General features: G+C 42.8%; 1 protein-coding gene across 32 annotated transcripts in view; it reads right to left on the bottom strand.

Annotated features, from left to right (window-relative positions):
- The window catches only part of CLASP2 (cytoplasmic linker associated protein 2), a 288,662-nt gene that overhangs the window by 105,236 nt on the left and 165,293 nt on the right, over nucleotides 1-18,133 (bottom strand). For all 32 annotated transcript variants that reach the window (XM_065398871.1, XM_065398877.1, XM_065398874.1 and 29 more), the window contains 2 exons: nucleotides 8,718-8,773; nucleotides 5,348-5,521 (listed from right to left, as the gene is read on the bottom strand). In XM_065398871.1, coding sequence (XP_065254943.1) covers nucleotides 5,348-5,521; nucleotides 8,718-8,773 — 230 coding nt within the window. The remainder of the gene's footprint in view (nucleotides 1-5,347; nucleotides 5,522-8,717; nucleotides 8,774-18,133) is intronic.

Below are 18,133 nucleotides of genomic sequence, written 5' to 3'. Positions count from 1 at the left end.
CCCCCAACTTCAGGGCTTTGGGTTTCAGTCTCACCACAGTAGCAGGGCTTTGCCTGTGGGCTCGGGGCTTCAGCCCACCCCCGACTCCAGCCATGGGGCTCTAGCTCTGGGCTTTTACAGGGCCAGCCTTACCAGGCGCTGTGGTCCAGAGGCAAGAAGTGGGATGAGCCTGGGGTCTGAGACCATGGAAGAGAGCTCGAGGCAATGGGGAGAAGCAGTGGGGGCCAGGGGCACCAAAATATAACTGTACATTATTTTTACTATTGAGTCTACAAAAAACCCTACATCAATCAATTACAATGATTTGGACACGTAAATATGCATATTTATTTGTTTTTCCTAAAGGTAATTAAGTATTTTAGGAAAAAAATTGTCAGAGCGGCCACCAACCAGAGTTGGTGGCTGCACTCTGAGGCTGCCAAAAAATTTGTTGTGAGAACCCCTGTACTAGTGAGATATGTATAATCCGCTGAATGTTGCTTATAAGGATGCTAGTAATTAATTTCAGGCCTCAAAACGACTAAAGTCTGGCAGAGAATGTCTTCCTGATTCAATAGCTACAAAAACAAATATAAGTTCTAATGCAGTAACAGCACAGGGGAGATCCTTATTCATCAATAACAAACAAGCAATGACAGGCAGAGGTAAGTAGAGACCTGTGTGCTCCGATAAGTTGGTCCTGATTTCTACAGCTACTTTAAATTTTTTAAAAGGTTTATAATTAAATAATTAAATATTAACACGAATAACACTATCAGTACAGTGGCCTTGGTATTTATTTTGATATTAAACTCTCCACATGGAAAGATATGGAAACCAAACTGGAAACAGGATAAGCACATTTGTAGGACATTTCTGGTAAGATGCTCAGCAATGAAATAATTAACAATTTTGCCCATTTAAACAGTCATTTTAGGTTTCAACAACCCCATTGGGATGAAAGGGACAAAAGGGACAGTTTACTCAGTACTGTTTCATGCTGCCAGCACATTCTGGCATGCTACGTTGCTTCAGTTTACGCTCAGTTCATATTTTCAAGGGTATCTTCTTAACTAAGAGTACTAGATTATTTATTTTTAAGAGCTGAGAGTCTGCAAGGTAGATTCTATGGTGAATCCACAGCCAACAAATATATGGGTCCCAGACCACACATCTTTAGCAGGGGCAGGCACATACCACCCACTGTTGCAGTAGTTTATATAAGTTTTAGAATTCTGAATCTTGAGAAATTCTTATCAGTCATGCTGCAAGCACAGACCCAGAAATGGTAATTTCTTGAAAAACATTTTATTTTAAGAGGTGATTGTAAAAAAAAGCAGGATGAAATAAAATTAAAACATAAAAAGTAGACAGTATTATCTTAATATTTTACAGAAGCACAGAAAAGGGGACTTCAAGAGGTTATCAAATCCATCCTCTGCACTGAGGAAGGCCTAAGTAAACCTAGACCATCCCTGACCAACCTGTTCTTAAAAAACTCCAAAGGCAGGGCTTCCACAACTACCCTTGGAAACCTAATTCCAGGGTTTAACTTCCTTATACAGTACATCTACACAGCAACTAAACACCCAGGGCTGGACCTCGCTAGCTGACTCAGGCTCCTGGGGCTCAGGATGCAGAGCTATTTAATTGCTGTGTGGACGGTCGGGCTTGGGCCGGACCCTGTGGTGTGGGAGGGTCCCAGAGCTCTTAAGTTTAGTACTCTGCACTTGTCTTTACTGAATTTCATCTTGTTGATTTTAGGCCAGTTCTCTAATTTATCAAGGTTATTTTGAATTCTAATCCTTCCTTCAGAGTGCTTGCAACCCCTCCCAGCCTCGTGTCACCTGCAAATTTTATAAGCACACACTCCACTACATTATCGCGGTCATTAATGAAAATATTGAATAGGACCAGACCCAGGACTATCCCTGTGGGACACCACTAGATACGCCCTCTCCAATTTGACTGAGAACCACTGAGAAAATGGTTTATCAACCAACCTGTGCACCCACCTCCATCTAGACACATTTCCCTAATTTGCTTATGAGAACATTATGTGGGACTGTATCAAAAGCCTTACTAAAATCAAGATCTTGTCTACTGCTTCCTGCCTATCTGCTATACCAGTAACCCTGTCAAACAAGGAAATTACATTGACAAATCCATTTACTGAAGGATTCCTTTTAGTTTTCAGGTCATTAAAGAGCTCCTGATGGAGCCATACTGGACTCTCACTATTCTTTCTACCTGTCCTTCACATCGGTATAGTTGGCAGTTATGCATTTAATACTGTCTCTATGAGAAGTTGCCAGCTATTTTGAACACAGGTCTTACAGTATTTACAAGGAACCCACATGTGACAGAAGGAAAATAAAAATATGTATAACTGTAATTATATGCTGAGAACAGTAAAGAAAAAATATTTTGCAGTATGTGGTACATTTTTCTTACTCTCCCCATATCCCTTCTTTCCGTCACAATTCTAATACTGCTACATTTTCAGTTTATAAACACTGTATTTTTTAAAAGTACAAGGATACCATAATAAACTCAAATACCTCAGCCTATTAGTGCTATTATGATACTACGCAGATTCAGACAGACCATAAATAAGAACGTGATACCACAGACAAAAATAAAAATATGTAGAATTTTAAATTCTATTTCTTGTGTAAGTTTTCTTATTAAGTGAATCTATTGTTTGGCACTACCAGAACACAAAGAAAGGGCCGAAACAATCTTTTTACAATTATTTTTTGATTGTAAGAACTCTTTCTAATTTGCATTATTAGACAACACTACACTAATCATTCAGAGAAAGAGAATAGTACAAAATAATAGCTATTCCATTTGGACTAATGTACACTCATTCTGTTTTACCTTTAACCCCCCAGACCAATGTCACAAACAGTATTATCGGAATTCTTCCATCAAACATACATCTCAATGTTCATCTTTTCCATTTTAATCTAAGGTGGTGTGACAGAATGTACCCGTGTCCACACCCTACACACTATTGTAATAATCTTTGTACAATGTATGCCTTGTGAAGTATCATTTGAAAACTCAATTCGCTGGTCATTATTGTCCAGATAAAATGTTTGTGGCAACACTGCATGGGAAGTTATAAGATTCCACCGTGTGGTGTTATTAACACGTTCCAAACTGAGGTTGGTAAACAGGTCTGTCTCAAACAAAGGAACGTGTGCTTTACTTAATTTTCATTTAAGCAGTAAACAGAGCCATCAAGCAGGAAGTGAAACAAAGGAAACTGAAACCCTTCCCCATAGCCTTTTGCCTCCTGGTACCCAGCGGGAAATGTTTTTCAAAACGGGAACAGCAACTACAAAAAGGAGGGACAAACACCCCAACGCACCCCTCTTTTTCTCCCTGCCCATCACATTCACGGCACCAGAAGTGACAAAAGAAGCATTTGCTGGACTCTGGGAGAGCACTAAGAAGTTTGGTCAGTGAGACTGCTGAAGGCATGTGGTGAGAAAACTTTCCTTTGAATTTAACATAGTTTGTTAAGTTAGGCACCAGTTGCATTTTATCTTATTTTTCTTGTAAACATTTCTGACTTTTATGCTTCATTACTTGTACTCACTTAAAATCTCTCTCTTTGTAGTTAATAAATTTGTGGGTTTTTTTTTTAATCTAATCCAATGTGTTTAAAATGAAGTGTCTGGGAAATTCCATTTGGGGTGGAATAATGGATTTTATATAAATTTGGATTGTCCAGGAGAGGACTGGGCAGTACAGGACATACATTTCTAGGGGGAAATCTAAGACTAGGAGTGTGTTGGGGTCAACCTGCAGTATAACCTAGGCTGGTAAGAGCCAAGGTGTGGCTGACTGGCTGCAGTACACAGACAGCTGGGAGTGACTTGAATGCTGGAGACTGATTGTGAGCAGTCTCTGAGCTGGAGGCTACAGCAGCAAACCATTGTAAAGGGCACCCCACGTTAGAGGGCAGCTACTGATTAGTCTGGATTGTGCCCCAGGTATGTCACAAAGGGATAACTTAAAAAAAAAAAAAAAGAGTCCAAACGACAGTTGCCAGCGAGACAATACTTTCCAGCTAATCAAAGCAAGATTTAAAGAATATGTTGGAACGGGTCCCGAATTCATCCCATAAAAATTAGGTATGAAACTAACAGCATGAGTAAATCCTCCTCCAAGTCATTCCCCTGCATACAACTGCCAGCATTTACCCTCTTGAAAATGTGGGTGTTCTTTTAAACTCCTATCTAGGAGGTGCTAGGAATGAAATATGTGGTCCTTTATATGTTCTGAAAGCACAACACTGTTCTAACCAAAAATTTGTTTTTTTCTGTTTAACTTAGCAAAAGACCAAAGTAATCCTTTCACTTTATCATAGGTAGGATAACTTTGTTATTCTCTATCTCTTCCTCCAACGGTATTTTAATTTGACCATTTCTCTTTCTTTCTACTGTCTCTACCATGCCTCTTTCCTTTGCTCTTCCCTACCACAATGGTTGTAGAGTTAAGGCTAAATCTCAGCCTTGCCTTGAGCCCTGAAGAAGAGCGTGGTGTTGTTGCATCCAGAAGCAGACCATGGACAGATTATGACTCGGAGTTCATGTTTGGAGTTTGCAACAGTTCCAGCATCTAACACCAGAAGTGCTACCAGTAAGAGACCTCTCCTCAGACAGATATCATGGTAGCACTTCTTATGTCTAACAGAAGTAACGTTACTCATCAACAAAAATGCAACTTAGGTGAAAATATACACAGCAGTGCTGGAAAACCTATGAAGAACTCTTCCAAACCAACAATGTACACAGTTGTACAAAACAGTGACAAATATGGAATACTGCAACCATTTTATATAGCTTGAAACATTTCACCATGCCTTAGCTACAAAAATATTTTAGATTTTTTTTTTAATAAAATGGGAATTTGAGATTTCTAATGGTGACTGGTATATTGCCTCTAAAATTGGCAGAAACCATGACTGCTCCCTTCTGTTTATCTGCCGCCGGAGATCAAATGAGAGTGTCTCATGTATTTTAAGAGCATAATGAAGACACTCTTTGCACTGGCCTTCTTCCTCAATAAAGGAAGCTCTAAAGGATCCAGAACACCTCCATGCCTCAAAATTAGCTCTCTCTTAAAATCCTCCATAGAAAGACAGTTTAATCAAAAAGGGGAGCCAAGACAGTAACTCCTAGTCAAACAATACTGATGCCCCTTAATTCAAGCACTTGGTGCCTAGGTACTACTATTATGAGTGCACCAAATATCCATACACAGTACTTTCCAATAAAGGAAGTATTTTTTCATTACTATTTGCTTTCTATGAACTCCAAGAAACAGTTTACAGTAAACCAGGATCTCTCACCTAGTGAAGCATAGGATCCAGGAGGTAGACCAGCAGCAGACAAGCGCCCAGCTCCTGTTGGCTGTCCAGCAGCATGGCGTGCCTTTGCACCTGCAGCAGCATTAACATCAATGTCACTGCGGGACCTCTGCAGTGTTCCTGGACTTGGAGCAGTCTTGCTGCTACTTCCTGAAACTAAAAAGAGTAAAGATGGTAAAATCAAATCTAAATTAAGCCCACTTATTATCAAAAGTTTGGCTAAGATTTTCCATCTCTATTCAGTATATGGTCTTATAAACCATAAGGTTAACTTGATTCAATACATTCAATACAATCCTATATAATGTAAAATATAAAGTAACTATATTAACAGAAGGCTAAGGTTGCAAAAATCAAGCCCCCAAAAGATACTAAAATGACAGAATTGTGATTGCCGGTGCAACCTTAATTCGGCCCCTCTGTGTGCATGTATTACGATATAATCTTTAATTACAGAACAACATACTATTTTTTCCAGTAGGACCCCTGCCTCATTTAGTGCATAGAATAGATCATGCTCAGGGAAGGGGGATCATTCGTTTATTTTATCTTCCTCATTCAATACATTGTCCCACGCCTTATTTAATACACACCATTCCATCTTCCTACCCCATGCACGAAGTACAAAATCGTTTAATAATAATAATATATTGAGATATACCTATCTCCTAGAACTGGAAGGGACCTCGAAAGGTCATCGAGTCCAGCCCCCTACCTTCACTAGCAGGACCAAGTACTGATTTTTGCTCCGGATGCCTAAGTGGCCCCCTCAAGGACTGAACTCACAACCCTGGGTTTAGCAGGCCAATGCTCAAACCACTGAGCTATCCCTCCCCATAATTTCCACATAAGCAGTTCTGTGGTCCATTCATCATAGTATCCAAGTGCTTCATAAACATTAATTTATCTTCACATTATCTGTGAGATTAGATGGTATCATCTCCAGTTTACAACTGAAGAACTGAGGCAAAGAGATTAGGACAAATTTGTCCACTTATTTAAAATGCCCAACTTGATGCAACCAGAACCAGATTTTTAAGAGTACTTAGCATTTTCCTAGCACTTTATATGTTCACAGCACAGCTCTAGTTCTCTTCACTTATGGCTGTGAGTGCTCAGCATTTCTGCAAATCAGACCGGTGGGTCTCAAGTTTGGCATCCAGAAAATTAGAAACACAGTTAATGGCCACCTGTAAAAAAGGTGTGGTTTAAGTGATTTAGACAGCATCAAATAGGATCTCTGAGACAAAAACAGGGATAGAATTTGATTTTCCAGGGCACAATTCAACTACCTTGCCTATGAGACCATCCTTTCTCTTCCTGTAGTCTCCTGCCTCACTCAAAACACCCTTCCAATTTCTGCAATACATTAAGCAAAAGTCCTAGAGACAACAGTCTCATTCACTACACAACCCTGACTTATTCCCTGATCAGGTCCATCTTGCTCACTGAATGATGCAGCGGTCCTGTATAAAAGAATAGTATGAGATTCTTATCAATGCATACACACAAGATGGTGAATTAAGGTTGCACAGGTAACTTCAATTCTTGCATTTAACTACCTTTTGAACTTTACAGTTTCAACCTAATAGAGGATAGTAGTGTTGTTTTTTTGTTGTTGTTTTTTTTTTAAATATCTATTTATTTATTTATTTATTTATTTAGGAAGTTTAACTGGTTTACAAATCATGGTCATGTAAATATCAGAAACAAACAGGTAATTACAACAGTGAGGGGTTTTTTTTGTTTAGAGAAAAATTACGCAGCAATATAATCCTTATGCTACCTTATTACTCCTTATACTATCCAGGATGTGTTATTTCTGGTAACTTTATTAAACTGAGTGAAACTACTGACTGCTCATATTTATCAAATCAGGTGTGTCTATCAAACGTTAATATTAAAACAATTGGCAGGTGTGCATTTTTTTTGGCAGGCAAACGTACTTTGAGCATTGAATAAATGGTAGCCACATATCTAAGGGTCTATTTTTGCTGGGTACATACATAATTGATGTGTTCATTCTTCTATAACCTCCCATATTTTGGGAGAACAATTCCTTCAGTTCTGGACTGTCTCTCTTTTCCAGTAACAGACTATCAGTAGTCTAATGGCTATTAGCTGATGAGAGATTGATTTTTGCATTTCTCTGAGTGTTACCATTTTTGCTAAGAAACCCCAAGATTAGCAAAGGATCATTGGTAATAAATAGCTAACAATTTAAAAAGGCAAATTATCTCACGTGGAACCATACTGATCCCCAAATGGATCATCTAGAAGGTTAGGATCTTTAGATCTCTACCACTTGAGCTAATGGAACAACTGCTAATGGTAGCAGTAGGCTGTTATTAGAGGAGGACAAGGCAGAGACTTTACAAGTGGGTTTGACAGCTGTTTGCTGACAGCAGAACAGTATTATGATTCAAATTCTGGGCTCCATTACAGGTGCTGAAGAGTGTTTCTTAGTGGTTATAAACCCTTCTGCTCTTATCCACCCTCTCAGACTCCTGTCCTTTCCTCACTCTCTGCTTACCACTTTCCCCCATGGAGCTCCTAGCCTCTCTCTGCTTTCCCCCCTACTTCTCAGCCCCTGCAACCCTCTCTGCAATCCAGTCAGGCTCATTTCTCTTTCTCCTCATCACTGACTCTCCCCGTTCTCCATTCCTGTGTCTGGAACCACAACAACCAGAAGGGGCAACTGCAGGAAAAGTCTTGCTCAGCCACTACAGTCCCACACTAGAGTATACCCAGAACAATCTTCTGAGAATTTACCTGCCAAACTCCAATACATTTCTATTGATCAAGGGAGAACTGAGATTTTTCAAAGGCTGAGACCTTGGCCAAATTTGGGTGAATTTTCACAGCGACAAAAAGGTACATCCCTGGCATCAAGCTGATCCCCCTGCCAAAATTCAAGTCCCTGTTCCAAAGCACAGAGGCACTAGAGCTTCTCTATTATATAGATTTAGGATTTTTTTTTTTTTTTAAAGGAAAAAAATCCTGTATTTTTCCTTAATCTTGTTCTCTGAAACGGCTGAACTATTTTAGCTGGAAAATAAATTCCATTTGAGGCAGGCACCCACCACAGAAAATTTCAGCCCAAACAGCTGAAGTATGCCAAGGTTATATATAACAGAAAAAACAGGGTCTTACAATGGAAAGTGATAGCAGTCTTAACTATAGGTGGAACTGGTATCAATGCATATAATAATGCAATTCTGTATCAGAATAAACACAGAACAATACAAAAAAATCTTAAATTATGGCTAAGTCTAATTTAAAATATGAACATAACTTTCTAGATGGTCAATTTGTAAGAAACAAGTCTATTTGTACAGCAATGAGAGCATACCTCTGCCAGCTATACTTGCTGGGCTGGCTGTGGACCATTTAGAAGATAAAGGACGACTGAAAGAAAAGCAAACAATAACTACATTAGTAAGATAAATGTCAATTGGATCCAAAGAGCAATTATACATTATGAAAACACTTTTCAGTCCTTCATCTTTTTACTTTGATTTTCTATTTCTACTTTCTGAAGTGTATTCAGGTAACACACATTATACAGAACGACCCATAAAGCATGCTCATCCTAATACATCATCTGTTTTTGAACATTATAAAATTAATTCCTTGCTATAGTATTATTTAATACTTTGGTGACTGCAGACATAATATAAACCCTTTAATATAAACTGAAGACACACAGAACTATCAAGTTCCAGCCAGAGGCTTGAGGGAAATATGTTGGGTGCTGAAGGTGGCTCAATTCGGTTTCTCTTGCTTTGCTTTCTACACCTCCTCACATATAAACCCCACTTAAAAAAAACAAAAAAACAATCTCTTCTGAACCTACTCCCTGCTCCAACTCTTGTTCTACATTTTCTTCCAATCCTGCCTTGGTGAGGAGTGCTGCACAAACACAATTTTCTGGTTTACTCCTCTCCCTTAAGCACTAATTGTCAACTCTCTCCTCTGCCTGACACACACAGGTACAGAGTAAGGAGCCAAAAACTAGTTCTCTTGTTCTCAAGAGCAAGGAACACTCCCTTTATTAGTGCTCAGCCTCTAATTCTGGCTATATGCTTCAGAAGTAAGAAAAGGAGAGATTAAAGGACAAAAAGAGACTAGTAGAACACTAACTAATGAGGAGACAGCTGATGGCAGGATATTTGTTCATTGATTCATCTATAGGCATTTCTATGTTAGAACACAGCTTGGAGGAGAAAAAACACAAACATAATATTCTATTGCTTAAGACAAATATATATATTTCCTAAGCATTAATCTGGCTGGCAGTTTGGTAGGGCTTGTACTGTACTGTTACATGATAGTTTGGTATACCGACACCTGTGTCAAGTTGCTATATTGCTTTTTAAAGAAAATCTTTAGCTGTTATGGTTGCAAAGAAAACCTCAAATATGCAAGTGTTTAAATGATGCAGAGATTTCTATGCGAGTGTGCAGAGCCTGGAACAATAGCTCTGAAAGGTTGTGAATTGACCCATGCATTTGATTCAGGAGTTAATTCAGAGGTCCAGTGATAATTTAAATGTCAGAATGAACTATTTAATTCCTCATGTGAGAAAGGAGATCGCAGATCTGCACAATTTACTGGAAGTGACATCTCATTTTTGTGACACAGTGTAACCTGGCCCTTGCCGGCCTAGGCCCCAAAAACACCCAGAGACCAACGGAGGTGCAGCACCCAGGTCCTTTCATTGTTTGTGTCCGTTCCCACCACCTACTATTTACAAGTATTTACAGAGACCAACACTCTTGGAGACTACTAGCTTCCCAGCCAGCAGGGATCTAGAGCCCACACTCCTCCCTTTCCTGTCTCCCCCTACTTCCTGTCTCTTAGCCAGCTTTATAGGGCAGGCTGGCTACCCAGGCCTGCAGGTGGATCCTCTCTGGTAATTAGGGTGTGGCCCCTCAGCCAGCCCAACTAACCCTTTTTCCTCTGGAACAGGGCTAACAGGGGCCTGGCTTGTTTCTCCTAGCCAGCATCCTGTTACACACAGCTAGGTGGTATTTGGAAGATACTGCCATTTATTTTATCCAACTTAAAAAGGACTAAACCTAAGGAGCCAAGCAGAGCATATGGGCATATTCAGGCCACAGTGAGGGGGATCCAAGCTCAGGAAGCCCAGTGGAGTTTAGACAGGAGGCCAAATTTTATTTTGAACACTTGCAGAATCTAATTTAACTTTTTTTTTTTTAGTGACTCACATGGGTGAAACTTATTTTGTGAGCAGAGCTTAGAAGAGTACTCCCCACACAATTCTACCCCTAAATGCCACTATCGTAAAAGTTAAAACAGCATAGTCAAGAAGGTAAACTAGAAAAGTGCCAGTCTCTGAGTAGCTTGATTAGTATGTTGCAGATCCTCCCTTTCTGAAGTGATCTAATTAACTTCATTTAAATCAGTTTCTTTGGGTACGTCTTCACTACCCGCCGTTTCGGCGGGTAGCAATCGATTGATCCGGGATCGATATATCGCGTCTCGTTAAGACGTGATATATCGATCCCCAAACGCGCTCACCGTCGACTCCGGAACTCCACCAGAGCGAGCGGCGGTAGCGCAGTCGACGGGGGAGCTGCGGCCATCGATCCCGCACCGTGTGGACCCCAGGTAATTCGATCCAAGATACTTCGACTTCAGCTACGCTATTCGCGTAGCTGAAGTTGCGTATCTTGGCTCGATCCCCCCCCCTAGTGTAGACCAGCCCTTTGTAAGATTGAAGGAGTCCATTTACCAAGCTTCGTAAAGCTTCCGTAATGATGGACATGATAATTGAAAAAAAGAAAATATTTAGTTCTCAACTCCTTTAGCTACTGGATGAACTACACAGGATTTTTTTCCATGACAAAAAGTTCTAACATTAATAGTAGATGCTAAATGGGGAACATGGGGGGGGGGGGGGGGGAAGAGAGGGAGAGAGAAATAGTGACAGATAAAACTAAAAATCCTCTTAACTTTTAAAATTCCCCTTTTGTAGGTAATCAAAATTTCAGGTCAAAAATTAACTTTCCAATCTTGTGAATCTATTTTAGTAAGGATGCTGGCAGAAGTAATATCATTTATTCTTATAACAATAGTGCCCACAGTATACTATACCATTAATCCTGGGCCCAAAAGGATCTGTAAGATTTATATTTATTTAAGATTCTTATAAGTTAATAATATTGAAAACCATAGAGAATCACATACACTGATAAAAGGTGACATACTGATATAGGCAGACTCCCAAGCTCAGTGTAGGGAAGAGGGAAGTGAACAATCACAATAAAAGCCAGAGTAGTAACTTCAGGTAACTCAAAAGGTAAAAATCACTCGTGTTTTTATTTCAATTGCTTTTAATATTAGGATTTCCTCATCTAGCTCCCAATATTCCTACACAATGTACCTTAAATAGTTTGGGAGTTACATGGCTCCCAACACAGAGATGTAAAGATACTACCCAGCAATGTTAAGTCCTTTGGTAAGATTCTATCTTATCCACAATTCAATATTCAGTCCACATGCAACCCTTCTAGTTTCATGAAGGGATTACAAATGAAGTTCCTAGTAGTGATTATGCATTAGCTTAAGCAAAGGGTAAGCAAACCATCTGTGAATGTACATATTCGTTGTTGAAGATAAAGTGTTGCCAACACCGTTCCCTATAAATTTCTATTTAGAAATGTTTATATAATTACAAATGACGTATTGCAGCTAAAATTTGGCATAGATAAGGGAAGGGACACAATTTGTAAGGCTACTAGTCAAAAGTATTGCTGCCAAAAAATTAACATTTCAGTGTTGGGGGGGGAGGGGCAATTCTTTCTACTCCCCTTTGGCCTACAAACAAAATCAGTGAAAATCAAGTTCTCATTTCGGAAGATCACTAATCTAGACTAAGGTCTTGACAGTTTTGGTTTCCCAAAATGTGGCACCATAATTCAGATTGGTTCTGAGAGCTGAAGTGGTATATTTGTTTTCCACACAGATTTCTATTGCAGCCTATACTAGATATGATTTAAGAACAGAACCTCATATGTTCAGGATGTCTTCCATAATTTGAAGGATAGAACCTCCACGTACTACTCTTTCCATCACCACATGCAGCTTCTATTTATGAAGTAAGGCCAGTCCTTTTCCAATGAGGCTTCTAGATGAAGATAAGGTGTACCTATTGAGGATAGCAGTACTGTTCTGCAGCTAAGTGCCAATTTCATCTTCATTTTAGCAATTAGAACAATACTGAAAAAGAAAACTGAAGTAGTAATTGTGAAGATAAAATTAACTCATTTTTGTTCATCATAGAACTTACACTATTCCACTGTTCAGTGGAACTGAATTTCAATAATTTCCACCCCACCATCAATCTCAGCCTGGACCAGTCCACACAAGAGATCCACTTCCTGCACACTACAGTGCAAATAAGCTATGGTCACAAACACCACACTATACCGGAAACCTACTGACCGCTATACTTACCTACATGCCTTCAGCTTTCATCCAGACTACATCACACGATCCATTGTCTACAGCCAAACTCTAAGATACAACCGCATTTGCTCCAATCCCTCAGACAGAGACAAACATCTACAGGATCTCTATCAAGCGTTCTTAAAACTATAATACCCCCCTGGTGAAGTGAAGAAAAAAACAGTTACTCATCCTTTTTGTAACTGTTGTTCTTCGAGATTTGTTGCTCATATCTATTCCAGTTAGGGGTGTGCGTGCACGGCTGTCGGAAACTTTTCTCTAGCAGCTACACCCGTCGGGCCGGCTGTGGAGCCCCCTGGAGTGGCGCAGATATGACGCTCTATATACGACCCTGCCGACCCAACCCCCCTTCAGTTCCTTCTTTCCAGCAACTCTGACAGATGGGAAGGTGGGGGGGGGGGGGGGAAATGGAATAGATATGAGCAACACATCTCGAAGAACAACAGTTACAAAAAGGGTGACTAATCGTTTTTCTTCTTCGAGTGCTTGCTCACATCAATTCCAGTTAGGTGTCTCCCAAGCCTTACCTCGGAGGAGGGGTCGGAGTCAAGGTATTGCAGATTGAAGCACCGCTCTGCCGAAGGCCGCATTGTCCTGAGATTGGTGAACGATGGTGGAGTGTGACGTAAAGGTGTGCACTGAACACCACGTGGCAGCCCTGCAAATTTCCTGAAGAGGTACGTGGGCCAGGAAGGCTGTCGACGAGGCTTGTGCCCTGGTGGAGTGAGTCATAATGGCAGGCAGAGGAAACTTCGCCAAGTCATAACAAGCGTGAATACAGGCTGTGATCCAGGAGGAGATCCGCTGGGAAGAGACTGGAAGACTTTTCATCCGCTCTGCTAAAGCGACAAACAGGGTTGTTTTGCGGAAAGGCTTCGTTTGGTCAGTATAGAAGGCGAGCGCCCTTCTAATGTCCAGCGAATGCAGCTGCTCTTCATGAGGACTGGAGTGCGGCTTTGGGTAAAAAACTGGCAGAAAAATGTCCTGGCTAACATGAAAGCGGGACACGACTTTGGGAAGAAAGGCAGGGTGAGGTCTAAGCTGCACCTTGTCCTTATGAAAAATAGTGTATTGAGGCTGAGACGTGAGCGCCCCCAGCTCAGACATGCGTCATGCCGAGGTGATGGCCACCAAAAAAGCAACCTTCCAAGAGAGATAGAGGAGCGAACCGGAAGCTAATGGCTCGAAGGGAGGACCCATGAGGCGAGAAAACTAAATTAAGGTCCCAGGCCGGAACAGGCGGCTTCATCAGGGGATGAATCTTCTCCAAACCTTTCAGGAAACATCCCACGATGGGGTGCACAAATACCGAGCGCCTGGAAACACTGGGGTGAAAAGCCGATATAGCCACGAGATGGACCTTGAGAGAACCGAATGCCAGGCACTGGTCCTTCAATTGCAGGAGATAATCCAGGATACACGGGATTGAAGCCTGGAGCGAAAGCACCTGCCTTTGGGCACACCAGATAGAAAACCTTTTCCATTTTGCTTTGTGAGTGGCCCTGGTAGATGGCTTGCGGCTCTCCAGAAGCACCTGCCTCACCGGGTCCGAACAGGCGAGCTCTGCCTGGTTCAACCAAGGATCTTCCAGGCCATGAGGTGGAGCGACTGAAGGTCCAGGTGAAGGAGGCGGCCGTGATTCTGCGAGATGAGGTTAGGAGCGAGAGGTAGACGTACCAGGGACTGGACTGACAGGTCCATGAGGGTGGGTGGTACCAGCACTGGCAAGGCCAAGCTGGAGCCACCAGTATGACGTACACCCTGTTCCTGTGGACCTCAAGAAGCACCTTGTGGATGAGTGGAAATGGTGGGAAAGCATATAACAGTTGACTGGACCATGGAATCAAGAATGCATCTGGATCAAGCCTGGGCTGTGACCCTGGAAGGAGCAGAAGGTTGGACACTTCCTGTTGGCCCGCGTGGCGAACAGGTCGATTCAGGGAAACTCCCAACTGCGGAAGATTGAGTGGATGATGTCCAGACGAATCAACCACTCGTGCGTAAGGAACCGTCAAGCTGTCCGCCAGCACGATCTGAATGCCCAGCAGGTATGAAGCTTGGAGAAGGATGGAGTGGGCTAGATAAAATTCCCACAGTAGGAGGGCTTCCTGACAGAGAGGAGAAGATCGGGCTCCGCCTTGCCTGTTTATATAAAATATAGCTGTGGTATTGTCCATGAGCACCACTACACAGTGGCCCTGCAAGCGGGACAGAAACGCTTGGCACGCAAGGTGGATCGCCCTGAGCTCTTTGATGTTGATATGCAGAGCCAGTTCCTCCACTTGCCATAAGCCCTGAGTTGTCAGGCTTCTGAGATGCGCTCCCCAGCCCAGTGCAGACGCATCCGTCACCAGAGTCAAGGTGGGCTGGGAAGCGTGGAAAAGAACCCCAGCGCCCACCATGCAGGGGTCGAGCCACCATCATAGGGAATCGAGGATATGCCTTGGAACGGTGAGCACCATGTCCAGACTGTCATGGCCAGGGTGATACATGGCGTGAGCCACGCTTACAGAGGTCTGAGTCGCAATCTGGCATGCTGCACCACGTAGGTGCAGGACGCCATGTGGCCCAGCAGCCTGAGACACTGCCTCGCCATGGTGGTGGGAAAGCTGCAAAGGCTGCTGATTATCTGCAAGAGGGCCAGATGCCACGCCTCTGGGAAGAACGCTCTCGCTTGATTGGCAAGGACTGCCCCGATGAACTCTATTCTTTGAGTCGAGGTGAGGACGGATTTGCTGACATTGAAAATGATGCCTAAGCGTTCGAAAGTATCTCTGACCATTTGCACCTGTGATTCCACCTGCTGACAAGAGCAGCCTTGGAGGAGCCAGTCGTTCAGGTAAGGGTAGACTTGCATGCGATGGCGGCGAAGGAACGCTGCCACGACCGCCATGCATTTGGTGAAGCCGCAGGGAACCATGCATAGACCGAATGGGAGAGATGTGAATTGATAATGTACCTTGTTTACCACGAAGCAGAGGAACCATCTGTGAGACGGGGTGATAGATACGTGAAAATAGGCATCCTTCATATTCTGCGGTGATCTGGAAGCCTACTTTCGTCATCTCTGACTCAAGGAATATTTTCAACGCACCACTGAACAGTGCACTGACCCACAGGAACCCTCCTACCAACACTACAAAAAGAACTCTGCGTGGACTCCTCCTGACGGTCGAAATGACAGACTGGACCTCTACATAGAGTGCTTCCGCAGACGTGCACAGGCTGAAATTGTGGACAAACAACATCACTTGTCCCATAACCTCAGCCGTACGGAACACAATGCCATCCACAGCCTCAGAAACAACTCTGACATTATCATCAAAGGGGCTGACAAAGGAGGTGCTGTAGTCATAATGAACAGGTCGGATTATGAACAGGAGGCTGCCAGGCAACTCTCCAAGACCACATTCTACAGGCCACTATCCTCTGATCCCACTGAGGAATACCAAAAGAAACTACACCATCTGCTCAAGAAATTCCCAGCTACAGTACAGGAACAAATCTACATGGACACACCCCCAGAACCCCGACCAGGGGTATTCTATCTGCTACCCAAGATCCATAAACCCGGAAACCCTGGACGCCCCATCATCTCAGGCATTGGCACTCTTACAGCAGGATTATCTGGCTATTTGGACTCTCTCCTCAGACCCTACACTACCAGCACTCCCAGCTATCTTCGAGACACCACCGACTTCCTGAGGAAACTACAATGCATTGGTGTTCTTCCTGAAAACACCATCCTGGCCACCATGGATGTAGAAGCACTTTACACCAATATTCCACATGAGGATGGACTACAAGCTGTCAGGAACAGTATCCCTGATGAGGCCACAGCACGCCTGGTGGCTGAGCTTTGTGACTTTGTCCTCACCCACAACCACTTCAGATTTGGGGACAACTTATACCTTCAAGTCAGTGGCACTGCTATGGGTACCCGCATGGCCCCACAGTATGCCAACATTTTTATGGCTGACTTAGAACAACGCTTCCTCAGCTCTCGTCCCCTAGTGCCCCTCCTCTACTTGCGCTACATTGATGACATCTTCATCATATGGACCCACGGAAAGGAGGCCCTTGAAGAATTCCACCTGGACTTCAACAATTTCCACCCCACCATCAACCTCAGCCTGGACCAGTCCACACCAGAGATCCACTTCCTGGACACTACAGTGCAAATAAGTGATGGTCACATAAACACCACCCTATACCGGAAGCCTACTGACCGCTATACGTACCTACATGCCTCCAGCTTCCATCCAAGACACATCACACGATCCATTGTCTACAGCCAAGCCCTAAGATACAACCGAATTTGCTCCAACCCCTCAGACAGAGAAATATCTACACGATCTTTATCAAACATTCGTAAAACTACAATACCCACCTGGGGAAGTGAGGAAACAGATTGACAGAGCAAGACGGGTACCCAGAAATCACCTACTACAGGACAGGCCCAACAAGGACAATAACAGAACACCACTGGCCATCACATACAGCCCCCAGCTAAAACCTCTCCAGCGCATTATCCACGATCTACAACCTATCCTGGAAAATGATCCCTCACTCTCACAGACCTTGGGAGGCAGGACAGTCCTCGCTTACAGACAACCCCCCAACCTGAAGCAAATACTCACCAGCAACTACACACCACACCACAGAAACACCAACCCAGGAACCAATCCCTGTAGCAAACCTCGTTGCCTACTCTGTCCCCATATCTACTCTGGCGACACCATCAGAGGACCCGACCACATCAGCCACACCATCAAGGGCTCATTCACCTGCACATCCACTAATGTTATATATGCCATCATGTGCCAGCAATGCCCCTCTGCCATGTACATTGGCCAAACCGGACAGTCCCTCCGCAAAAGAATAAATGGACACAAATCGGACATCAGGAATGGTAACATACAAAAGCCAGTAAGTGCACACTTCAATCGCCCTGGTCATTCTATTACAGATTTAAAAGTCACTATCATTGAACAAAAAAACTTCAGAAACAGACTTCAAAGAGAAACAGCAGAACTAAAATTCATTTGCAAATTTAACACCATTAATCTGGGCTTGAATAGGGACTGGGAGTGGCTGGCTCATTACAGAAGCAGCTTTTCCTCTCCTGGAATTGACACCTCCTCATCTATTATTGGGAGTGGACTACATCCACCCTGATTGAATTGGCCCTGTCAACACTGGTTCTCCACTTGCGAAGTAACTCCCTGCTCTCCATGTGTCAGTATATAATGCCTGCATCTGTAACTTTCACCC

The sequence above is a fragment of the Emys orbicularis genome, chromosome 2, assembly GCF_028017835.1.
Source record: "Emys orbicularis isolate rEmyOrb1 chromosome 2, rEmyOrb1.hap1, whole genome shotgun sequence".
Taxonomy (NCBI): domain Eukaryota; kingdom Metazoa; phylum Chordata; order Testudines; family Emydidae; genus Emys; species Emys orbicularis.
Note: the sequence above shows the minus strand (reverse complement) of the source record. Positions and strands in the feature narration are given on the sequence as shown.